Source organism: Diabrotica virgifera, chromosome 1 (genome assembly GCF_917563875.1).
Source record: "Diabrotica virgifera virgifera chromosome 1, PGI_DIABVI_V3a".
Lineage (NCBI taxonomy): Eukaryota > Metazoa > Arthropoda > Insecta > Coleoptera > Chrysomelidae > Diabrotica > Diabrotica virgifera.
The window spans coordinates 81,408,509-81,435,692 of NC_065443.1; the positions used below are offsets into that span (position 1 = coordinate 81,408,509).

The 27,184-nt window shown below is 30.7% G+C and overlaps 1 protein-coding gene across 2 annotated transcripts in view; it reads left to right on the top strand.

Moving 5' to 3' along the window:
- Nucleotides 1-26,622, top strand: part of LOC114332677 (glutamic acid-rich protein) — a 70,676-nt gene extending 44,054 nt beyond the window's left edge. For both annotated transcript variants that reach the window (XM_028282506.2, XM_028282505.2), the window contains exons 6-7: nucleotides 4,308-5,222; nucleotides 18,596-26,622. In XM_028282506.2, coding sequence (XP_028138307.1) covers nucleotides 4,308-5,222; nucleotides 18,596-19,098 — 1,418 coding nt within the window. In that variant the 3' untranslated portion in view covers nucleotides 19,099-26,622. The remainder of the gene's footprint in view (nucleotides 1-4,307; nucleotides 5,223-18,595) is intronic.
- Nucleotides 26,623-27,184: the final 562 nt, after the last annotated feature.

The window sequence follows — 27,184 nt, forward strand, 5'->3', positions numbered from 1 at the left end:
AAAAATGAAAAAAAAAAAGAACTCACGGTTTAACTCGCTACAACTCTGTTCCATTTTAATATTTTTTTTCTGAAATTTTTACAGCACATACCTCTTACCATTGTGAAGACTATGAAAATTGTTGTAGACTTTCAGTCTTCTTCTTGTAAAAGTTGCAAACCTGTAAATCGCAAAAATTAGGTGGAAAAATTTAAAATTTATCAATTTGATCACGTCTATGTTAAACTATAGAGTCCAAAAGAAGTGTTATGGGAAGTTTTAGATCTAGACGTGTTATAGAAAAAAAAAAATGGTAAAACTTTTAATTTTAAGAAAAACGTTGTTTTTGTAAATTAATTTTTGTAAAAAAGTTAATTTTTTTAAATCTATGCAAAAACTTTGCCAAACTTTTTATGCATAGTCAAATTTGATTTTTTAATAAAAAAATAAGTAATCGTGTGGGGAAAAATAAATATGCCATTTTAATTGCCTATTTGTCTTATTTGTAAAATTCATATTAGAGTTTTCAAAAAACGTATACAAGGTGAAATTTTTTCTAAGACCCAAACAAACTAATTTTTTAAATCCGGGCCTGATTTTTTTCTAGTTTGAATAAATCAATTGATTGGGTGATAACATAAATTAAATATTTGTCCAAAAAAAATTCATTTTTGTAATAATAGTTATTTTTTTTAAATCTATGGTTCACTTAATTATTCATAGTCAAATTGGATTTTTTTTAATCAAAAAAATAAATATGCCATTTTAATTGCCTATTTGTCTAGTTTGTAAAAATCTTATTAGACTTTTCAAAAAGCGTATAGAGGGTGAAATTTTTTCTAAGACCAAAACGAACTTATTTTTTAAATCCGGGCCTGATTTTTTTCTTGTTTGAATAAATCAGTTGATTGCTGGTAACATAAATTAAATATTTGTTCAAATAAAATTAATTTTGGTAATAAAAGTTAATTTTGTTAAATATATGGTTCACTTTACCAAACTTTTAATTCATAATCAAATTTGATTTTTTTTATAAAAAATTAAGCAATCGTGTACGGAAAAAAATAAATATGTTATTTTAATTGCCTATTTGTCTAATTTGTAAAATTCATATTAGAGTTTTCAAAAAGCTTATACAGGGTGAAATTTTTTCTAAGACCCAAACGAACTAATTTTTTTAAAGCCGGACCTGATTTTTTTCTAGTTTGAATAAATCAGTTGATTAGGTGGCAATAGTGTAACGATTGACCAAAATAAGAGACACATCGATCTGACCGTTCAAAAATTATGACGAATACAAATTTCTGTCAAAATGCGAAACTCGCCCTGTATATTATTAAACAATGGGAGCAGACACTTTTTAATGGTCATTTGTTATTCCCCATAGGGGCCTCTATACGAGGTAGGAGTATGTACAGTTCCTCATGACTCACCCTGTATACTTCTAGTTTTTATATCACTTCCGGTAAAAATGTTGTAATCGGAAGTGCCACATTATAGTAGCAGAAAAATACACGTGATATATCAATTTGCGCGTATTTAAAAGTCGTGCTCGAATATTTAGTTCTGGTGTTAATGTTATTTCCGGTTAAAAAGTTGTGACTGGAAGTGGCTAAAAATGACTCAAAATTAGTTAAATCGTATATCAATCGACACAAAGTTACACGAAGAGTTCATATAATATACAGGGTGCGCAAACCTCTGGTTTTCTTTGATTACCGGTAAACTATGGGATATACAAAAAAATATTTTTAAAAAACTAATGTATATCAAAACCGTCTATAATTTAAAATTATTTTCGATTATACAGGGTGAGTCAGAACGGCGGTATGAACCAAAGTTTTATTTTTTTAAATGGAACACCCTATATATTAAATCATTTTTAAATATAGTTTTAAAAAATATGAAAAATTTGTAAAAGGTGTTATAGGCCTAAAGTTAATAATTTTTGAAATATTTACATTTTTATTGAGAAAAATGGTAATATTTATAGGGCTGTGGATTGTGTTTCCAAGGTCATAAAAATTTAATTGGTAGGTCAAAGTTTTTATAATATAGGATCATTTTTAAATAACTTAATATCTTTTACTTATAGCCATAAAATATACAGTGTGATCACTATTTGCAACTACAAAATTTTGTCATTTTTTTTTAAATGGAACACTCTGTATATTAGTATTGCATTTTGTAGTAAATATTACAACCTTTCTTTAGGTATAAGGTTGTATGTACATAGCATGTTTGGTTTTGTAAATATTTAAAAAAGAACTATAGATTTTACGTTTCGCGGATATTTTATATCCGCGATAATTTTAATTAAATTTTTTTGCAAAAAATAATTATAATCTGATTTTAGAAACATACACTAAAATATCAAAGATGAAAATAAAAACGTAATTAAAGATTAAAATAAAACGTATGCAAGTGCAACTTAATTGAATTTAATAACTTTAAAATTATGTTACAAACAATATTTTACCATACTAATAAGTAATTAATATGGATAAATTAATTATTAAATTAAACAACCAATTTTAAAATCCACCCTAGAAATTTTTCTACCCTAGTAACTTTGTTAGTTAAATTGTATTTACGAGTAAGATCAGTTAATAACTTTTTAATTTACCTACATATTGAGAACGTATAAAGTATGCTTTGAAACAAATGAACGTTATAGAAGTATATTATGAAGTAAATAATATCTATGTAGTCGTGTCACAAAAACTGGTAATAATTTCTAACGGTTTCGCCCAAAGCAAATGTCATTTGTTCGGTGTCAATCCACCAATTGTTCGGTTGAAAAATTAAAATTTAAAGTATAAAAAATTGTTACAAACATTTTAACTACGAAAGTATTACCAGCTTTTGTGACACCAGTTAATATTATTTATATTAATAAATAATTTGGCTGATACATTTAACATTCATTTGTTTCAAAGCATACTTTATAATTATGTTCTCAAGATGTAAGTACATTTAAAAGGTAAATTAAAAGTTTAACTGATCTCTGATCTTACTCGTAAATACAATATAACTAACAATTAAATTGGTACAGGAAAGTTGCTGTGGTAGAAAAATTACTAGGGTAGATATCAAATTTGGTTGTTTATTTAATTTAGTAACTAATTTATGCATTCATTAGTATGGTAAAATATTTTTTGTAAAATAATTTTAAGTTATTAAATTCAATTGTACTAGTATACGATTTATTTTAATATTTAATTATGTTTTTATTTTCATATTTGATATTTTAATGTATGTTTCTAAAACCAGATTATAATAATTTTTTTGGAAAAAAATTTCTTAATAAATAATCCGCAAAAACATAAATCTATAGTTTTTTTTTTTAAATATCTACAAAACGAAACATGCTAGGTTCATACAACCTTATACCAAAAGAAAGGTTGTAATATTTACTACAAAAGGCAATACTAATATACACGGTGTCCCATTTAGAAAAAATGAGAAAATTTTGTATTTGCAAATAGTGATACAGTATATTTTATGGCTATATGTCAAATATGTTAGTTTATTTAAAAATAACAGTATACTAAAAAAACTTGTCATTTAAATTTTTATTACCTTGAAAGCCTAATTCACAGCCCTTTGAATATTACCATTTTTCTCAATAAAAGTGTAAATATTTCGAAAATTGTTAACTTTAGGCCTATAATACCTTATATAAATTCTTAATATTTTTAAAAAATATATTCAAAATGATTTAATATATAGGGTGTTCCATTAAAAAAACACAACTATGGTTCGTACCGTCATTCTGACTCACCCTGTACAATCAAAAATAATTTTAAATTATAGACGACTTCGATATACATTAATTTTGTTAAAAACATTTTTTTGTATATCCCATAATTTAGCCGTAATCAAAGAAAACCAGAGGTTTGGCGCACCCTGTAAATAGAGTTCCGGTTCAATTTCCGGTCACGGGTGAAAACCTAGGACTTACGAAGTCCAATTGCTTGTTTTTATATATTTGATTTATTGTACTGCCTAATATCTTATATTAGGTATTTAAGTTTTATTAAAATGCAAAAACTATTAAATGTATGGGAAGAAGAAATACAACAACTAAAAATTTAAATTAATGTGACAAAGAGTAAGATAACGGCCATCGATAGAAGACAAATGAATGAAATAAATGTTTTCTTCGTTATTGTGTTTAAGTTTTATTATTATATCATTATTCGGTGTCCTGTGAACTTTTCATCATATTATAATATATCCAAACCTGTCCGTTTTTGACCAATACTCTATTTCCCCGAAGTTCGTGTAAGACCCAAGTTTTATAAAAAATTTTTGTTTTTTTTTAGATTCAAGTGGAACTGAAATCACCGAAAAAGCGGATACAGAACCACAAGAAGAGGAAAGTCGAGAAGTCGAAACAGTATCTGATAGTGATGTAAATCCTATTGATGCTGAGGAAAAGGTGGTAGATGAAAATTCGGAGAAATGTGAAAATAAGGTAGATGATGCGAGTTCGGATAAAGAAGATAAAAGTGAAAGCGAAAGTTTAAATAAAGAAGATGAAAATGTACAAAACGAAAGTTTAGATACAGCAGAAGAGAAAGTCGACGATAATGATGTAGAAAATAATGAGAATGAAAGCGTAGCTAAAGAAAATGAACAAATGGATACCGAAACCTTAGACCAAGAAGATATTACTGAGGACGATAATGTCGATCAATGTGGCAGAAAAAACAACCAGGACTCCGATGAGGAAAATACAATAAACCTTGCAATCTCAGATACAGATCAAACAACAGAAAATGAAATTTCTCGTAAAGATGACACAATAGAACTAGAAAGTGAAAAAGAAGTTACAGATCAAGATGAAGATAAGAACGATAATGAAATATCTGATAAAGATGACAGTAAAATATTGGATGAAAGTTCAGCTGTAGAAGATGATACTGTTGAAGAAAACATAAACAATAGCGAAAAAGAAAATGACAATGGTGGAAATCTTCCAGAACAAGAACTTTGCCAAACAGAAAATGAAAATTTCGATGAAGTAGAAGATCAAGAAGAGCAAACAGAAAATGAAAATCCAGTAGGTGTGGAAGACACGGAAGATAGAACAGAGGATGAAGAGGTAACAACAGCTGATGAAGTAAATACTGCTGATGAAGATACTACAGCTGATGAGGTATATACAGTAGATGACAGCTCGCAACTGGAAGATAATACTGAAACAGAGGAAAAAGATAGTCATGATGTATCAATAGGTAAGTACAAGCACGTATATAATATTAATATTTAATACATGAATGGTTATGACCAATGGTTAAACTTTCAAACGCCAAATCATTAAAAACTGTAAAAAATAACAAATATCCGTAAAAAAGATATTGGGATATCTATTATCACTTTATTTTTTGAAAAAATATACAACAATAATGAGCCCATAGCTAATCCAAAAATCTTGTTTGTAAAAATCATTAGTTAAAAATAAGTTGTCTGTACAAAGTGTTAGCTCTATTATAGCTAAAACGTTTAGTTTCGTTTTGACAACAGCTGATACATTGACAACAATTATTATACGACATAATAGATATACAACACACAATACATATACATATAATACATACACATACTATACATAAACACACAAAACAATCAGAATTTGATTTCATTCTAAGGGTACAAAACCACCCTCAAGATTTTCAAATAAAAGCTATTGCCTCTTGCCAATACTGGCTATTAGGGCCAGTAGAGGACAGTAAGTCACCCTTCAATTTGGAAAACAATAATCGCCAAACAACTATCGGTTGTAATAACAGCTCACTGTTTTATTTTATAAAATGTAATTTTCAGTTGTACTGGCACGAGCTCTCTAAAATTATCGATTTGTTTCCCAAGTGACAGTTTGACAGTTTTAATTTCACGACCCGAAGGGGAGTGAAATTATGTCGAAAGTGTCACGAGGGCAACAAGTCGATAATAATTTTAGAGATGGAGTGTAATTCGCTGAGATTATTTCATGAATAAAACTGTCTTTTTAAATCATTTTAACTAATATTTTATTGATATCTTCATCTGAATATTTGCTAAACCTTTTTCTTGGTGTTCTTTGTGACAAGTTGTAAAACATTAATTGTCATTAATGTCACTGACGTAATGCTTGACGACGGAATATTATCAAAAAATATCGCTGTAATTTTTATTTCTGTAGCTTTCTATTGGTCAGAATCTCCTATGAATGAAATAACCATTACAATCTTATGATTAGACTATTTATAGTAAATATTGTTTTGTATAGTGTTGTTCTTTTTTGTCTATTTCTTACCTATCTCTGTTGTTATCTTATTTTCAATAATGCAAGAATTGATTGAGGCAGATTAAAGCTAATGCAAATATTGGCATAATTAACTATTTTGATTGGGAAATAAGCCACAATTACATTGAAAAAATAATTTTATTAACGTTTCGACGCCCAAATCGGATGTTGTTGTCAAAATACAAAATATTACCAAATTAAACAAAAATGTTGTTCCTTAGTAAAAAAATTCTCCTAATAATTTATTTAATCTGACTCATTTATATCGGCAATTCAGACATATATTATACATTTTAAAGTAGAAGACTTTAAATGACATTGTCAATATTTGAGTTTCACTCCTGGGACGACTTTACTGAAAATGAATTCGATTACATGAAATCAACTCCAACTCAAGAATATCCGCCACAAAAAAAAACCATAGCATATCTGTCTTTAAAAAGACAACCAAATGCAATTGTGACAGTAAAATTCTCGCCTTAGAGATTCCATAGTAAATCACGAGGGAAAACCGGGAAAAAACCTCGTGATGTTATCCCGACATCATAAGTATTTGATCTTATAACATTTAGTTTACTCTCAAAACTAATACCAAATTCTGACTTTAATATACATATACATATATATGTAATTTTAAATTATAAATAATATTAATAATACACAGATATATAAATAATACTAAAATATAAAATATGTACTAACTCGATATGTTATTGACTTATTAATCGTGATATTTTCTTTCTGTTGACTTCCTCTTTTAGTATGGGTAACCACATCCTACTGCATTCTACCGAGGAATTTGCGACACAATTTTAGCGTAATTAGAGCCGCTTCTTTGATTTTTCTCTTTTTACTATAATGTTGCTTTCAGGACTATACTTGAATCTCTCCACTGAACTCTATGTTCATTATCCCATGCGTGTTGACATATTTGAGATCTATCAAATTCTCTATTTTTAATATAAGACTGATGTTCACACTTATTCTAACGTTTAATGGTCTTAATGTTTCACCTAAATAAGATTGTTCGCATTCACAAGGTATTTTATAAATACAATTCTTTGTTCTTTCTTGTTCGTTGTTAGGTGTAGTTTTAGATAGAATAGATCTCAATGTGTTTTTGTTTAATTTAATAATATTTTGTATTTTGACAACAACATCCGATTTGGGCGTCGAAACGTTAATAAAATTATTTTTTCAATGTAATTGTGGCTTATTTCCCAATCAAAATAGTTAATTATAAAAATGCCACAAGGAAATAGCTTCAGAACAACACTAATATTGGCATATTTAGCCAAAAAATTCACTTATGTTGTTCGCAGTTCAACCTCACTGCGCCTCTAAGGGTCATACTTGGAATTCCAAAATACTTTTTATACTTTTATATTATATATTCCTCTTTTTGTTTTTATGCTGGTGGTCTTATCCCATAGTACCGGGTTCAATTTTCGTATGCAGTCTCTTTAGTCTAAGAGCTAGTGAACCCTCCGACTAACGGTCGTCCTGTAAGACTAGAAATTTGTCTAGTGATAATTCATAGCACACCAAGGCTAAAAACCATGACCTGGCAGGCATCAGCCGTGCACGTGTATCTACCAGGTGAATCGAAAAGTGTAAATTTAGGGGGTAAAATACACTTTCTCCTGTAAAGTTTAAATTTAAGAATGTGTTTGAGTAAGTCATTTAGAAGAAACGTGTACAATGACAGGCGATTCTGAAGAGCGTAAGACCTTGCCAGGCGAGGGGAAAGATTATGGGTTTTTCCTAAAATTATTTTTTTTGCATCGAACAAAGTTTTTTAAGTTTTTTTGAATCATTCCAAACAGAATAGGTCTTTGGTGATTGTTCTCTTAAGTTAATAGTTTTTGTGATATAAGCGATTAAAAATTTTGAAAATTGCGAAATCGGCCATTTTTAACCCTAAATCGGACATTTAACTAAAAATTTCAATGTTGCCAAGGTAGGTAGATATTCTTTAAACATTGGTTGATGAAATTCCGAAGAGTTTTTTGCAATACAATATCGAAAACCCCTTTGTTTTTTTAATTGCTAATCAAGCGGCCACGACACTGTAGTATAAGTGAGGACGTTTGAGTTTCCATAAATTCATTATCTCGAGAAAGGGCAAATTTAAAGAGAAATCCTCAGACAGGTCGATTTTTATTCTTAAATTAGGACTTTTTGGCATATATATAATACTAGTAACGTCATCCGTCTAGTCGTGATGACGTAATCGATGATTTTTTTAAATAATGAGAGTAGGGGTTATTTGATAGCTCATTTGAAAGGTTATTTAATTTTCTATTCAGTAATATAGACAATAACAATTATTTATACAGTGTACAAAAATTTTTTTTATTAAATTAATTTAGACAAAAGAAAGAAAAAAATTGTGTGTACACCCTGTATAAATAATTATGTTAAGGTTTATATTACTGAATAGAGAATTAAATAACCTTTCAAATGAGCTACGCTACACACAACCCCTACTCTCATTAAAAAAAATCATCGATTACGTCATCACGTCCAGATGGATGACGTCACTAGTATTATATACAGTATGTCCCTGTAAGTTGTATCCATATGGAAAACTTTTTTATTATTAATTTTACGAAAAAAAGTTATTCTTTATAAAAAGCTCTGCATGGTCCAAAACCTAACATTTAATCATCAAATATCAAATTTTTTTAATATTATACGAGGTATGTCAAAAAGTTTGAATTTCACTCGAGAGTAAAGTAGCTTTATTTTTCACAATATTGAAAATTGCTATTATGAAAAGTTGTTTGGAATTAAAAACTATATTCTAGTATGCAATTACATCCTTCTAATTGAAATTTTTTTTTTTGAAAAATTATGGATAACAACCTTATTTTCAGTTATTTCAATTCAGATAACTCTTTTATTATTAATTTTACGAAATAAAGTGATTGTTAATAAAAAGTTCTGCACCTAAAATACAACCATCTTATGTCAAATTTTATCAATTTTATACGAGGTATGTCAAAAAAGATAAATTTAGATCAAAAGTCAAGCACCTTTATAGTTCAGAATATTTCAATTAGAAGAATGTAATTACATACTTAAACATAGTTTTAATTCTAAATAACTTTTCATTATAACAATTTTCGATATTGTGAAAAATAAACGTATTTTACTCTTGAGCGATATTCATATTTTTTGACATACCTCGTATAAAATTGATAAAATTTGACATAAGATGGTTGTATTTTAGGTTTTAGACCATGCAGAACTTTTTATTAAGAATCACTTTTTTTCGTAAAATTAATAATAAAAGAGTTATCTGAATTGAACCAACTAAAAATAATGTTGTTATCCATAATTTTTCAAAAAAAAATTTCCATTAGAAGGATGTAATTGCATAGTAGAATATAGTTTTTAATTCCAAACAACTTTTCATAATAGCAATTTTCAATATTGTGAAAAATAAAGCTACTTTACTCTTGAGTGAATTTCAAACATTTTGACATACCTCGTATAATATTAAAAAAATTTGATATTTGATGGTTAAATCGTAGGTTTTGGACCATGCAGAGCTTTTTATAAAGAATAACTTTTTTCGTAAAATTAATAATAAAAAAGTTTTCCATATGGATACAACTTACAGGGACATACTGTATATGCCAAAAAGTGCCAATTTAAAAATAAAAGTCGACCTGTCTGAGGATTTCTCTACAAATTTGCCCATTCTCGAGATAATGAATTTATGCAAACTCAAACGTCCTCATTTATACTAGTGTCGCGCCCGCTTGATTAGCAATTAAAAAACAAAGACGTTTCCGATATTGTATTGCAAAAAACTCTTCGGGATTTCATCAATCAATGTTTAAAGAATATCTACCTACCTTGGCAACATTGAAATTTTTAGTTGAATGTCCGATTTAGGGTTAAAAATGGCCGATTTCGCAATTTTCAAAATTTTTAATCGCTTATATAACAAAAACTATTAACCTAAGAAAAAAATCACTAAAGACCTTTTCTGTTTGGAATGATTCAAAAAACCTAAAAGAACTTTGTTCGATGCAAAAAAGATAATTTTAGGAAAAACCTCTAATCTTTCCCCTCGCCTGGCAAGGTCTTATGCTCTTCAGAATCGCCTGTCATTGTACACATTTCTTTTAAATGACTTACTGAAACACAGTCTTAAATTTAAACTTTACAGGGGAAAGTTTATTTTACCCCTAAGCTATGCACTTTTCGATTCACCTCGTAGATACACGTGCACGGCTGATGCTTGCCAGGTCATGGTTTTTAGCCTTGGTGTGCTATGAATTATCAATAGACAAATTTCTAGCCTTACAGGACGACCGTTAGTCAGAGGGTTCACTAGCTCTTAGACTACTTCTTTGTCCTGGTCTATTTTGTATATCTTCTTCCGTTGTTCCTTTGTTTGATATTATGAAACCTAAATACTTGTACTTGTCTGTTCCTTTGATTTGTTTACCTTCGTCTATTTCTAGCTGTTTTATTTTTGTATTCCCCGCTGTTAGGTATTCAGTTTTCTTTAGGTTTATTTCCATCCCATTCTTTGTATATTCCTGTTCCAGTTTCCTCATCATAAAACTGAGGTCATCTTCGTCTTGTGCGATCACTATTTGGTCGTCAGCAAAACTTAGGGTACCTATATAGATATTCGTTCCTTATTGGTATACCCATTCCTTCGCACATTCTTTTCCATGGTTTCAGGATTTTTCCAGGAATATTTTGAACAGAGTAGGGGATGTGGAGCAGCCCTGTAGTAGTCCCTTTGTCGTCTTAAATGGACTGCATATTCTATTGGCCGTTTTGATAGCTACTTTGTTATTCTTGTAGAGTGCTTTTACTGCTTTTATTAATATTCGTAGAACTTCAATCTCTTCCATTGCTTCCCATAGTTTAGTTCTAGGTATCGAGTCATATGCCTTCTTAAGATCTACAAAAGCCAGATGGATGGATCTATTTTTGGTCATTCTTTTTTCTATTAGTTGTTTGACAGTGTAAATTTGAACATTTGTAAAATCCACCACATATCTTTAAATGGTTAAGTAAGATTATAGAGTCTGGTAATACTATTATGAAAATAATATTCTATAATCTTACTTCACCATTTATAAATATGTGGTGGATTTTACAAATGTTCAAAATATCTCGATAAAAACTGGCTTATCGAAAAAGTACTAAGAGGCTAAAAAGTTTTAAAAACATTTACACAATGTTTTAAAAACATTGTGTTTAACTAATAAATGGTACCACAATAATAATATAATTTGAACGTACACAAAAATTCAGGAGGTTTAAGGGAATAAAACCCCCATACATTTATTATGGGGTGCACAAATTTAACTGTTATTTTTTTTAAGTGTACCTGCCATGAGAATGCCACATGTCCATTTTCAATAAAAAAATCTCTAATAGTTTTCGATATATCAGCAAAAATCGATTTTCATCTTGTAACTTCAAAGGGCTGTAACTTTTTTATGTACATATTTGTACAAAGGCAAGTAAGGCTCAATCAAACTATTTTTGGTCCCAGAATATGTAATTTAATTTTTGACCTGCCTCTTTTTTACACCCTGTATAATCTACAGTATGTCCCTGTAAGTTATATCCATATGAAAAACTTTTTTATTGTTAATTTGACGAAAAAAAGTTATTCTTTATAAAAAGTTCTGCATGGTCCAAAACCCAAGATTCAACCATCAGATATCAAATTTTATGAATGTTACATGAGGTATGTCAAAAAGTTTGAATTTCACTCAAGAGTAAAGTAGCTTTATTTTTCACAATATTGAAAATTGCTATTATGAAAGTTGTTTGGAATTAAAAACTATATTCTAATATGCAATTACATCCTTCTAATTGAAAAAATTTTTTTTTTGAAAAATTATGGACAACTAACATTATTTTCAGTTATTTCAATTCTGATAACTCTTATTATTAATTTTACGAAAAAAGTGATTCTTAATAAAAAGTTCTGGATGGTCTAAAACCTAAAATACAACCATCTTATATCAAACTTTATTAATTTTATACGAGGTATGCCAAAAAAGATAAATTTAGATCAAAAGTAAAGTACCTTTATAGTTCACAATATTTCAATTAGAAGTATGTAATTACATACTGAAACATAGTTTTTAATTCTAAATAACTTTTCATAATAACAATTTTCGACATTGTGAAAAATAAGTGTATTTTACTCTCGAGCGAAATTCATATTTTTTGACATACCTCATATAAAATTGATAAAATTTGACATAAGATGATTGTATTTTAGGTTTTAGACCATGCAGAACTCTTTATTAAGAATCACTTGTTTTCGTATAAACTGAAAATAATGTTATAGACCTGGATCCCGCGTAAGAAAAAAAAGTTGATTAATAGCAAGCTGAAAATTTGTTAATAGCTTAACGGTGTCTAGTCGGACAAACATTGATGCACGGGAACACTGGAACAGGGGAAGTTTTAACGGTGGAGCATGATAAACGTGTCGTCCTGACAAGTTTATGATGGTGAAAAATAGCAAGTTGTTTTTAAGTTTATTCAATAGCCAACGTTATATAATATATAAAAAAATGTTTGTCCGATAAAAAGGTTGGGCATTTTAACGAGTCCGACACGTAGAACATGTCACATCACAGGAACTATGTTGGTGATGAATAGCAGTCTGATTTTTGCATGAGAGTTTAATGAAAGGTTAAAAAAGCAATTGGAAGTTCTGTCGGACAAAATGAATGGGAAATTTTCCTAGTCGGACATTCTAAACATGTAAGATATAGACAAAAATGTTGGTGATAAATAGCAAGCTAATTTTGATTTGTTTATGTACAAATTATATTTTGTAACGCAAAAAGTTATATGTCGGACAAAAAGTTTGGGCAAATCGAAGGAAATAAATAAAAAACATTTTCTCAGAATGACTTAGTCACATATTGATAAAGCTATTTTAGTTGTATATTATTATTTATATTCACATATTTGCATGTGCATATATATACATGCACACTCCAAAAACAGTGAGGTAAGTATCAATGCATGTATATATTGCAAAACAATTATTTTTTTGAGTGGAGTTTGTTCTAGATATTCTCAAAATGATAATAAAAAATGTCAAAGAACATATGAAAGCAATCTCTTAGGGTTTTCTAATTAGGCGCATCAGAAAGTACGGAAAATTTCCTACAAAAAACGTTGTATACATTTTTTTCCATAATCAAATCTTAACCCTGTAAACGACATTGAAAAATGTGAAGAGTCTAAAACTTCGGTGCTTATAAGAATAGACTTAAATATGACACATTATGCTTATTATAGAAGTATGTATTAGAAGGCTGCATTTGTCAGTGTGACACTTTGTGCTATACAAAGTAGTATTCGAAAGTACATGGTCTCTGAGTTTCTGTTTGCCACGTGTGTTGGAAATTAAAATTTATATTAACTATGGAGTGTTTTTGTGTCTATTAAATTTTAAGTCGCCAAATTAAAAGTGAAACCATTCAACGGAACATTTTTGAGTAATTTTCGAACATTTTACAAAGTTAGTAAAATACTTTGTCATCAATTCAATGAGGTTCAGTTGCCAGATAATTGTGAAAATTCTATTGAATATCATTCTTCGTGCTATAATGCTTTGCTTGATTGAAAAAGGGTACCTAAATAAATTATTACTAAAATTATATAACGTAATTTTTCTCAACTTTCTACAAATGAAATAATAATGTAATTAATATGTCACATGGCTAGAAATAATTTGCTGCCAAAATAAATCGATTAGTTTAAATTTTAAGTTACGATTGCAATTTATTATGAATTATTGTCAAAAGTGACAGTTTTTCTTAAAGGGAAATGTATTCATAGACATAAAGGTAGACAGGGAATACAGTGCAAAAAGTCGATAGGTGGTCTATCTATCTCTTTTAACCAAGCGATCCCGTGCATGTGGCAGACAAAAATAGCTAGACCACTCAATCCATAATATAATTTGACTGATCTACTATAAATGTATTACAGTGAGGTATCTAAACGATGTTAAGATAAATCGAAAGATATCGATTGTAATTGATTGCAGGTACTTTTGACATAGAATAATCACCCATTATTGAAATTTCAAAAATTATTTTTTTAAATTGTCCGACTACAAAATCTACCCCTTATTTTTTTCCGACAACAGTCATTCTTGGTAAGGAATAATTTACTTAATTAAATTTCGTCTTTGTCGGAAAGCTATTTATCACCAGCATTTTTGTCTATATCTTACCTGTTTAGAATGTCCGACTACGAAAACTTCCCATTAATTTTGTCGGACAGAACTTCCAATTGCTTTTTTAACCTTTCATTAAACTCTCATGCAAAAATCAGACTGCTATTCATCACCAACATAATTCCTGTGATGTGACATGTTCTACGTGTCGGACTCGTTAAAATGCCCAACATTTTTGTCGGACAAACATTTTCTCATATATTACATAACGTTGGCTATCGAATAAACTTAAAAACAACTTGCTATTTTTCACAATCATAAACTTGTCAGGACGACACGTTTATCATGCTCCACAGTTAAATCTTCCCCTGTTCCAGTGTTCCCGTGCATCAAAGTTTGTCCGACTAGACACCGTTAGCTATTAACAAATTTTCAGCTTGCTATTAATCAACTTTTCTTTCTTACGCGGGATCCAGGTCTATTAGTTATCCATAATTTTTCAAAAAAAAATTTCAAGTAGAAGGATGTAATTGCATACTAGAATATAGTTTTTAATTCCAAACAACTTTTCATAATAGCAATTTTCAATATTGTGAAAAATAAAGCTACTTTACTCTTGAGTGAAATTCAAACTTTTTGGCATACCTCGTATAATATTCAAAAAATTTGATATTTGATGGTTAAATCTTAGGTTTTGGACCATGCAGAGCTTTTTATGAAGAATATCTTTTTTTCGTAAAATTAATAATAAAAAAGTTTTCCATATGGATGTTACCGGCCAAACCCGATTTCAGTCCAAACTAGTTTGTCCTAACCGCCTTAGGATAAACTAGTATGGCCTAGGCCAAACTAGTTTATCCTATCGCGCGTAGGCCAAACTATTGTATCCTGATATAAAAACGCACACTTCAGGCCAAACTAGTTTATCCTGATATAATAAAGATTCACACTTCAGGATAAACTAGTACGGCCTTCTTCTTCTTCTTCTTGTAGTGCCTATCCATTTCGGATGTTGGAGACCATCATGGCAATCTCTACTTTTCACAATGCTGCTTTGAAAAGACTTGTAGTGGTTGTGTTGAACCAAGTACGTAGATTTTTCTAGGTCTTTTTTAGATGCGTCTATAAATACGATATGATGATTTTTAAAATAATTTTCTATGTCTGAATTAAACATCATATTTCTCGCGCGCAAAACGCGCGCATAAGGCGCGCAAAAAGTGCGCATAAAGCGCGCATATCGCGGGCAAAACGCTCGCATAAAGCGCGCGTTGTGCGAGCATTATGCGCGCGTTCCGCGCGCCCTATGCGCGCGTTTTGCGCGCGAAATATATGATGTTTAATTCAGACAGAAAATTATTTTAAAAATCATCATATCGTATTTACAGACGCATCTAAAAAAGACCTAGAAAAATCTACGTACGTGGTTCAACACAACCACTATAAGTATTTTCAGAGCAGCAGTGTGAAAAGTAGAGATTGACATGATGATCGCCAACATCCGAATCGGATAGGCACTACAAGAAGAAGAAGATGAAGGCCGTACTAGTTTATCCTGAAGTGTGAATCTTTATTATATCAGGATAAGGCCAAACTAGTTTGGCCTGAAGTGTGTTTATTTATATCAGGATAAACTAGTTTGGCCTACGCGCGATAGGATAAACTAGTTTGGCCTAGGCCATACTAGTTTATCCTAAAGCGGTTAGGTCAAACTAGTTTGGCCTAGGCCAAACTAGTTTGTCCTGAAATCGGGTTTGGCCGGTAACATGGATACAACTTATAGTTCAAGCAATCTATATAGTGTAATAGGTAAGATTTGTAGCTTTCTTTGGGTTGTTCTTCTTTAATATTAGGCCGGCAGCTGGTGTTTTCTGGTAATTAAATATGTAGTTAAAAATATTTATTTATACTTAGGTAAATAGCGTTAAAGCAGGACATAATATTGTATGTGTTAAAATTAATTTTATCAATTTTTTAATAACATTTAACCTCACAGGGACCTCCCTTCTTACCGCATGCTTGCATTAATAACTGATGTAGAATAGCTTTTATAATTAATCTTGTTATTGTTAGAATTACTGATACTAAAAGAACTTTATAAAAACACAGTTAGATCTAAAATTACTTTAGGTATACAGTTCAAAACTTTAAAATTCAGCACAAAATGCAAGCATGTCCCCGCTCTTTTTTTTATTAAAAATACAAAATCTAAAAATATTTTTTTAACCGAGTCTTTTCATTAGTACACTTATGCTTGGAAAATGAATTACACAACACAACAATTAAAATACTGATACACTTAACTCATTTTCTCCTTTTTCCGTATTTTCTTCGTCACTATCATCGCCCAATTCAATAATAAATTTATTTCCACCATTAATGTGGAAGTGCCCAATCTTCTTATAATATTCTTCCACTTTGATCACTTTGGCGATTCTTTTCTGCCAGTCTACTTTGGTAATATTGGCTACTTCTTTTTTAATGATCTCAATTACCTTTTTGTCAAATTTAGGAAATTTATTTGAACGCCTTATACTTGGTTTTAATTGTCCCCAAATTAACTCAATAGGATTGAAAACACAAAAGTAGGGGGGAAGTCTCAATATAGTGTGTCCATGCTTTTCGGCAATACTCTCTAGAGCGTATAATTTTCTAAATTGCTTTGTGTGTAGAACTTCAATAAGTTGTTTTTTTGTGTAAAAATCTTCGAAATACAAATCATTTTCCATTAAAAAATTTTGTAGGTCAGCTTTTTTTGAAGATGTATTTGGTATTTTAGTGAGTTGTCGGGAATGATAGGAAGCGTTGTCAAGCACTATTACGCTGTTTTTCTCCAAGTTTGGGATCAGCGAGTTTTCAAACCAATCTTCAAAAATGTCAGCTTCCATATTCTTGTGGTAGTCAACGTTACAATCTTCCATTTTCTTCCCACATAATTTTAAAGCATTCGGAACCCATCCCTCACTTCCTCCGCAATGTACAATAATTAGTCGCGAGCCTTTATTTGCAGGCATTTCTGGTATGCACATGCTTGAACCATCTGTCCATCCTTTCTTTACTGTATCGTGGGTATCATACCAAGTTTCATCTAAATAATAAATTCTCCTATTTTCTTGCCTATATTTAGTAATTTCTTCTAGGTACATATTACGTCTGTTGACTATTCTTTGGCTTTCCATAATTGCTTGACGTTTATTTATTTTTTTGAACTTAAAGCCCATTTTTTTTATCCAATTTTGAAGAGTTTTCTCACAGCAGTTCATATTTCGACCGGTTGTTTCCAATTTCTTTCTTATTATTTCTATTGTAGGTATTTCATTGCTTTTGTAGCAGTCGTATATTGTGGTTTTCAATAGTTTTACAAGTGAAGGATTTAAAGGTCTTGAAAATTTGTAGTCACATCGTTTCTTGCGATGATAGGGTTCATTTTTAACTATTTTATATACAGTAGAAAGTGGAATTTCTGTTAAATCAGAGGTGGCTTGTGCCAATAGTGTTTCATCGAAGCCGAATTTCGTACGTAGATTTTTGTATACATTCAAACATACTTGCTGTGTTTCTGCATTTAAATGCATTCGAATCTTCTTTACAATCTCTTTTTTTTTAGTAATTACATTCACACTAGCACTGGCAATTTCTACAATATCAGCGTTATCGTACGCGATATTTACATTATCCCACGGGCGCCACATCACTATTCACATTAATTAAATTACAATAATCAACACTTGACACTCTCCAAACGAAATACTAAACCAATATTCAAAATAATTACAGCAAACAAAACACTCGTATCACTTATCACACGTACACTCCAGTACTAATACACTGCTAGCTACCGAACTAAAACTAATCTTTTGCACGAAACTTGTGAATAGATATGCGGGAGGTCTGGCCGTAAAAACACAGATGCTTTCACAAAGGGCCGCTTCTTAAACGTTTGACCTAACATCTATATTTGAAGAATATCATATTTCACCGGCTTAAAGCTATTCTACAGTATTTTTTACTTGGACAATACAGGGACATACTCTATATTCAAAAATTGGATTCTTGTATAACGATTTAACATATTATTTAGTTATTTTTTTAAGTGGATATAACTATTCATTTAAATGTTACAGAGCAAAATGGCGAGAACACAGAGGAAGATCTAAGTCAAGACATCGAGGACAATGACACAGAAGAAACGGAAGAGGAACAGAGCCGAAATAAAGATGTAACTGAGCAGCAAGAAAACGAGGCAAATGGAGAAGTAGACAACGGAGAAACGGACAATGGGGAAACAGACAATGGAGAAGCACACAATGGGGAAACAGACAATGGAGAAGCAGACAACGAAGAAAATCCGGATGAATCAAAAAACGACGATCTTGAATTTGGTATGACGGAGGACGATAATAAAAGAATTGCAGAGACACTCGCCGCATTTGAGGACATGTCGTACACAAATAACGAAGAATCAGAAATTGTGAATTTAGATACATCGTGCGAGGTTCAGGATAACGAAGTGGCAGGTGAAAAGCGCAAACGGAATGATAGTGAAGATAGTTTTACGGATGAAAGTAGTCCTGACGCGAAGAGAAAGAAAGTAACTTTTAATGAGGACTTTGACGAAAATGTTTGATTTAAAATTGGGAATACGTTTTAAATTTAACTGATAGTGGAATAAACTTAAGCAAAATTGCTACGGATAAGCGTCCAAACTGAGTATTTTAATGGTATTTCCTTGAAAATTATAGGATAAATTTTTCTTCTTACTCCTGATGCCCATCAGGGGCGTCGGAGGTAAATTAAAAATATAATTTGACAGTTAGGTTACTAAATCAGTGATATATTTTTTTCTACAAGATCTATCGCATAAGGTGTTTAAAACATATTTTTACGAGATTTAATACTAAACTCACAGCAGCTATTTCAGTCTCAATATCAGCTTTGTTACAGTGGGTGATCAAATTATTAGAGCCACCTCAGAAAATTTTACTTTTTGTTTAATAATGGTATGTAAGTTTTTTCTTTATACGGTCCACATTTGCCTTTGAAACTTTAAATATGTATGCTATGTTTCTGTTGGAGTGATTGGTGTTGAATAATAAAGTTTTTATTTCTGTTATTTTCCTTGGTGAGATGTTTTTGGCTTTTCCTATGATTAGGGCAGTCAATGAGGGTATTTGGCTCCGAATTCCATCCTACTATATCGATTTACTTGATATTTTCACAGTAAGTAGGGAATAGCTCAAGAAACAAAGTCTAGCCAATGCCGATGTGCGTTTTCATCTTGGAAGTGGTTTCCACCCCTTCTCGGGGGTGAAAATTTTTTTGGTTAAAATATCCACGGAAGTGGCTAGAGAACCTAATTCTAAATAAAAACTGTTCTATATATTTTTTTGAAAACTCAATACTTTTTGAGTTATGCGTGGTTGAAAATTGGCCATTTTCATCAAAAAATCACACCTTTGCAGACAGTTTTTTTGCAAATACCTTAAATACTATGCATCTAACGAAAAAAACTATATAAAATATTTTTGTAGCTCATAAAAAAACAAAGAGATTCGTTCCTTCATAAATCTTCTAGTTATAATGCAAAAAGAGATATGGTAGGTGAGAAGAGTTAGTTTTTTGGTGCATACTCAAATCGGTGTACTCAACTTGAAATCACAGAGAAACGGTCGATTTTAAGTGTTTAATGATACTACTACCTTTTGTAGTACTTGAAAAGACCTTTAAAATGAGCGATAGTAAATGTCGATTACATTCAAACTAAGCGAGATATGCTGCAAGAAAGTTGATGACTAATATATTTTAAGAAAAAATGAGAAGTGTATACACCTCATCCACCAGAATTTAAATGCGTCGTTTTCCTTCTACAATACCTTTTACTATAGTGTTATTTGTGTGTTCAAAAAGTTGGACGAGTTTAAAATGAATGGTTTTTGAAAAAAAATAAGATCAAGATATAAAGCGCATTTTTAAATTTTCTTAAAAATCTTCATTTTTCTCCATATAACTCGAAAATGATACGAGGTACGAAAAAAAGATATCGGACAAAAATGTAGTTTTTTAAATAAAAATATTGTTTTTATTTTTAATTACTGTAACTCTTATCATTTTCAAGTTACATGGAGAAAAAAGATTTAAAAAAATTAAATATGCGCTCTATAATTTGATCTTATTTTTTTTTTTCAAAAACCATTCATTTTAAATCCGTCCAACTTTTTGCACGTAGAAATAACACTATAGTACAAGGTATTGTAGAAGGAAAACGATGCACTTAAATTCTGGTGAATGGGGGTTAAATATGCGTCTCATTTTTTCTTAAAATACATTAGTCATCAATATTTCTTGCTGCATATCTCGCTTAGTTGGAACGTAATTTACCTTTAATATTGCTCATTTTAAAGGTCTCTTCAAACACTACAAAAGGTATTAATATTATTATACACCTAAAATCGACCTTTTCTCTGCTATTTCAAGTTGAATACACCAATTTGAGAATGCTCAAAAAAAAAACAAACTCTTTTCACCTAACATATCTCTTTTTTTGTTATAAGTAGAAGATTTAGGAAGGAACGAATCTCTTTTCTTTTTTATAACCTACAAAAATGTTTTATATAGTTTTTTTTAGTTAGATGCATAGTTTTTCAAGTATTCGCAAAAAACTGTTCGAAAAGGTGTTGTTTCAATATAGATGGCCAATTTTCAACCACGAATAACTCAAAAAGTATTGAGTTTAAAAAAAAATATAGAACAGTTGTTGCTTAGAATTAGGTGCTCTAGCCACTTCCGTGGTTATTTTAATTAAAAAATTTCGCACCCCCGAGGCCGGTTGGGAACCATCCCCAAGATAAAAGACACATCGGCTATTCCCAAGATTTCATTAAAATCCATGCAGTAGGATAGAATTCGGAGGTAATAACCTATTCTTGCTCCCATTGACTGGCGTAGATGTTCTGGTACAACTAGTGTATAGTGTAACGAACTTGCAATGTTTACTAAATTCATAAAAAAATGGTATATATGACTGTCAGAATATCACCAAAGATCAATGGAAACTCTCAAAGTTTATTATAACTCTAAACACCAAGAATACAAAATAATAGGCACACGAGTTGCAAGCTAGGTTGGGCAGCACTGACAGACAATGGCATCTGAGTCACGCATTGCCACACACGCGTGTTGCCACTATTTATTACACTTTTATAAAGTGTAACAAGACAGTCAAATGGAAACAACCTCCTTAATATATTATTGGGACCGTGCAAGTTCGGAAAAGCGACACCTGGTTTCATAGCTCAGCAATATTTTTCGCACTTTTAATTATATTGGCCAATTATATTAGTCCTGGTTGCTGGATAATTGTCAAGGCCATAGCCCAAAAAAATATAAGAAAAAAAGTAAGATTTAGATTATGTTATTAAAAGGTAACAATTGTATGTAGTAAAGAAAACTAATTATTAAAATGCAGTACTGCAAGCAAAATACAATTATTTAAATTTACTTTTATATAATAATTGCTTATCATATCAATATTGTGGAGCAACATATAATTTTTCTTCTTCAATGACAGTAGGTATGAACTGTATGTCAATTTGATAATTTCAATTGACAATATGATTCATTTAGGAATGTTGCAAGATTTCTCCGCTATTTGCGCACGATCGTTTCTCGTATCCCCTCCAAGTACTTGCACACCGCGAATACAGCTCAATTATATACCCTTTCTGTAAAACATTGAATTTTACTAGGTGGCTATAATAATTTTATCGCCCACTGTATGTTAGGCATTAGAGCGTAGGCAAAACTGTAATTAAAATAAAAATATAATTTTCATGCAAAACATTAGTTTTCATAATCCGCTGGGAGAGTTGACATGGAGGGGATATGACATGTCGACAGTGCTTCTCATGGTGGGTGGCACAATTTGCAAGAAGCCCCCCATCATCAGCCTCTCTCAATCCACTGCTGGACATAGGCCTCCCCTGTTTGTCTCCAAAGTGTTCTATCTTGTGCTTGCTGTACCCAGTTTTTTGTTGTCCTTCGTAAGTCGTCTTGCCATCGTGTTGGTGGTCTTCCTCTGGTACGTTTATCGGCTCTTGGTCTCCATTCAACTAGTTTACGAGTCCATCTTCCGCCCTTCATTCTGGCAACGTGTCCAGCCCATTTCCATTTTAAGTTACAGCTTCTTTCAATGACATCTATGACTTTGGTCTCCCCGCCCCCCACGGGCAAAAATTGAGTTATTTTTCTTCACTTTACATATTTTCTTGCCTTAGTAATGAAATTCACCCCTTATTTTCAACACTTTCTTTGGAAACACAAAGAATCTACATATCGCTACCTACATTCTAATACCACGTATGAGAATTTTTAGTCGAAAGCATTAGAGGTTGAATCTGAGTATATTGCTCACGCTCTACCGAATGATTCTTATCACAAGTACGAGAAAACATTATTTCTCGTACTTGGGATTAGAATAGTTCAGTAGAGCGTGCGCAATATACTCAGAACCAACCTCTAACTCTTTTGCCTAAAAATCCTCATACGTGGTATTAGAATGTAGGTAGCGATATCCCTCTTTCACTATAGTGTTTACAATCCGGGGCAAAGCACATTACCATTTTTATTATACAAAATACAATGGTTCACAAAAATTCCTAACCTTTGCTTGGTGAATATCACTCGGTGAATATCACTTCATAGAAATTTAAGACCGGATTATGGTGGTATTATCTTAAAAAAACACTGTACTTATTATTCTTGGTCAGATGACTGATAGTCAGTCCAGAAAATTTTCAATATGTTTCAATGCCTCTATCTTGTTCATGGTAGGAATTGTTAGTGTCCATAATTCTACTCCTATATCATAGTTGGCCAAACATTTCAGTAGCCGTATCCTAAGTCCGAAGTTGATGTGTGCGTCGCATGGTAGTCCTTTTACTTGTATGAGTGCGCTTCTTGTTTGTTCATATTTTGTATTTAATCTCAACATTCGGGCCCAGTTGGTTGTTTTATTCAGCAACCCAGGTACTTTGTTGTTTTTACTTGTTCCAAGATTTTACCATTCGATGTGATTGGAAGACAAGGTCATCACTGTTTATTTTCATGTTAAATTGTGTTATAATAAGAGTCTGCCATCAAAATGGTATCATCTGCATGTCTGATGCTTGATATTTTAATTCTATTAATTTTTATATCTTCTTAATACCACTTAATAAGATTTTTCACGATTTCCCACTTGTACATAATTTTTAGATACTGTAAATATTTTAGATTTTAATTTTTACATCTCTCAACATCCCCCAGTATGTCGAAGATTACTATGGCCTTGATTACTTAAATTAAATATCTGACCCGTGAATTGAAAGGAAAACTATATAGTCAAAGATACATATAAGGTCGACCTGTACCAATCTGTTTTATGGATAAAAATTATTTGGTATGTACTTTAGTATGTTAAAAATGATAAAAAACAAGGTGTGATCGATATAATTTTGTCACGCCTGTAACAATTTATTAATAATTAAAAAAATACTTTTTTTTTATAAATTTAACAAAAAAATTTTTGCCGAACAGATATTAATTTAGATTTTTTGGATTATTCGAAACAAAAAAGGTTTTTTTGTAATTTTTCTCTTAAGTTGATCGTTTTCGAGTTATAAACAATTAAAAACTGAAAAAAGAATGAAAGATGACGATTTTCAAGGCTTAAAAACATAAGTAAAAAGTATCATTTTTGAAATTACGAAGTACCTAAATTCAAGTTAAAACCTTATTTTATCAGTTCTTGATAAGTATTTTGGACTTACTTCATTGTATCATATTGTTTTTTAGTTTTTATTGCAGCCCGATCCCGTCTTCCCATAAGGAACCTTCTTCATTAACAATTAAAAAAATATATATTTTAGAACAAAACATGGCAAACATTGTTATCCAGACCTAATAGAAGAAGGTTTGAACTTGATTTTAGGTACTTGATGATTACAAAAATAATAGTTTTTATTTATGTGTTTGAGCCGTAAAATAGTCATTTTTCGTTTTTTTGAAGTTAGACTTCTTTAGGCGCGATAGAGAGTGAATTTTTATTATTCTGCGTGCATGCGCACAGAGACAGTATGTTATTCGTTGCTAAATCTTTTAAGTTATGTATGTATCAGTCCAAAAAAGGCGTGGAAAAAGTATATTAGTGTTTTTAGTTTAGTAAATATATTTATTATAATTTTTGTGTCTTTGGATTTGTTTTCCTCGGGAGTAAGATAATATGTACCTATTATTAAAACATTTTTATATTTAATACAGTCGAACCCGCTTATTGGAATAGCTGTTGTGCCAAGAAAAAGTATTCCAATAACAGGGATATTCTAATAACCGATCATATAAGCCTAGTAAAAATGTTGTGGGACCTCAAATTTCTATTCCTTAAACCGGGATATTCCTTTAACCGGTATTCTAATAAGCGGGTTCGACTGTACTTCACTTCGTCTATTTGTTACCGTGATTTGTCACAATGTCCGAGAAACCGTAAAAATAATGCCTTCATAGCGTCATTGGTATAGCATTCGACTGGAGATCGAGAGGTCCCGGGTTCAAATTCTGACAATTGCTGTCTTTTTTTAATTTTTGGATTTTTAGAAAGTGGTAAGTATTAAAATTAGTTTAATAAACTGTTCAAAGTATTTTATTTCGTTGAAATCATATAATAGAAGTATAACTTCTTACGTGCGTACAAAGTACACACACATTCTTTTTTTTTTTAGTTTCAAATTGCTTATAATAATTCGAAAACGATTACTAAGAGAAAACTTACAAAAGACCTTTTTTGTTTCGAATAATCCAAAAAATTTAAAATACTATCTGTCTGAGACGAACCATTTTTTTTATTTATAAAAAAAGTAATTTTTATTATTAATTAACACGTTCGGTGCCCATCTTGAACAAACGCCACATGGCTGGTACCATGAACGTAAATAGTTCATAGTAGTCGGTACCCTCGATGAAATGGTCATAACGACATACTGTCATCATGGGCACCGAACGTGTGAATTACAGTCAGGACAAAATTATATTGGATACCCCTTGTTTTTTATAATTTTTAACATACTTAATTACATATCAAATACTTTTTGAAGTTATACTTCTTTACGATCGAGAGTGAAATTTTATAATTCCCTGGCGCATGCGCACACAGACAGTATGTAGTTCGTTGCTAATCTTTCAAGATAGGTATGTATATATTAGCGTAAATAAGTCATTAAAAGAATATATTAGTGTTTTTAGTAAATGTATTATTTATTATAATTTTTGTGTCTTTGGATTTGTCTTCCTCGGTAGTAAGATAATAAAATATCTAGGTATAACATTTTTCTACTTCACTTGATCTGTTTCTCACCGTGTTGTGTAATTATATCCGAGACGTCACTTACAAGGGTCTCGATAGCTTAGTTAGTAGAGCATTGGACCAGAGATCGAGAGGTTCCGGGTTCCAATCCCGGATGATTCATATATTTTTTTAATTTTTGGTTTTTATAAAAAAATTTTGAAAGTGGTAGGTAAGAAAGTTTAATATTTAAATAAAATACAACTAACCTGTTAATATATTATTTATTTCGTTGAAATTATATAATAGAAGTATGTATAACTTCTTACGTGCGTACAAAGTACATACACATCCTTTTTTATCCGTTAAACAGATTGGTGCAGATCGACCTTGTATCGGATCCAACACTAATAATATATTAGATACTTCTAGGAGGATATAGTTTTATCGTCGATGACTTGCAATGGAATTTATAGAAAAAAAAATAGGATGATAAAATATTCTACACGTAACTTAAAAATTATCATTTTTTAACTCATGTACATTTAATACTTTTACATATGCAGTAAACTTGTAAATACTGTTATTTTAAAAAATATATCAAGTGAAATGCCATTTTATCTCAAAAAATTTTGTACATAAAAATTCCTCTTTATACACAATCACTACTAGTTTCATCAATATATTTCTGGAGATGTAATCAACGTAGTTTCCAGTGTAACTGTGGAAAAATTAGTGTGTTTATATAAAGATTTTTTAAGTCGTTTTTTTTTCTATTTAGAGAATAAGATTCAATGTTAGTGTTAAGTTTGTACAAATATAAACTGTCTGTGCAGATTTGTTATGTTATTATTATTATACTAGTATTTTCTTACCGTCTATGACCTTAAAAACATCTATCGCTTACTTGCAGCAACGCACAAAATTATCGAAGTCAAAGCCATAACAATTGCCTATATTATTGGATTAATATCTCTTTTCTTTATAAATTGAGACTAGCATCAACAACGAAAGATATAAAAGGTGTTCCAAAATTTACGAAAAGTTTGAATTTAACAAAAATCACTGTTTTGAAGGTCACTGAGAAACTTGCAGAATTTGACAATAGACGACTCTAATGTCGAGGTAGTAAAACAGCTTACATACCTGGGCGTACAGATAACTGAGGACGGCAGCGAGGAGCATACTCGCATACTTCTCTCTGTCGCAGATATGTGGATCCAAAAACATCCATATAGTCCAGAAAGCCACTGCGCATCCGCCAGGAAAAATATTCCGAATCGGATTTTTTGCACAATCTTACTCAAAAAGGACCCCTTTTAACAAATTTGCATGTTGCCATGTCCAAAAGTGGGTCAAAATTTTTCTAAGCGTATTTTCTTTGTTTTTTTTCCTAAAA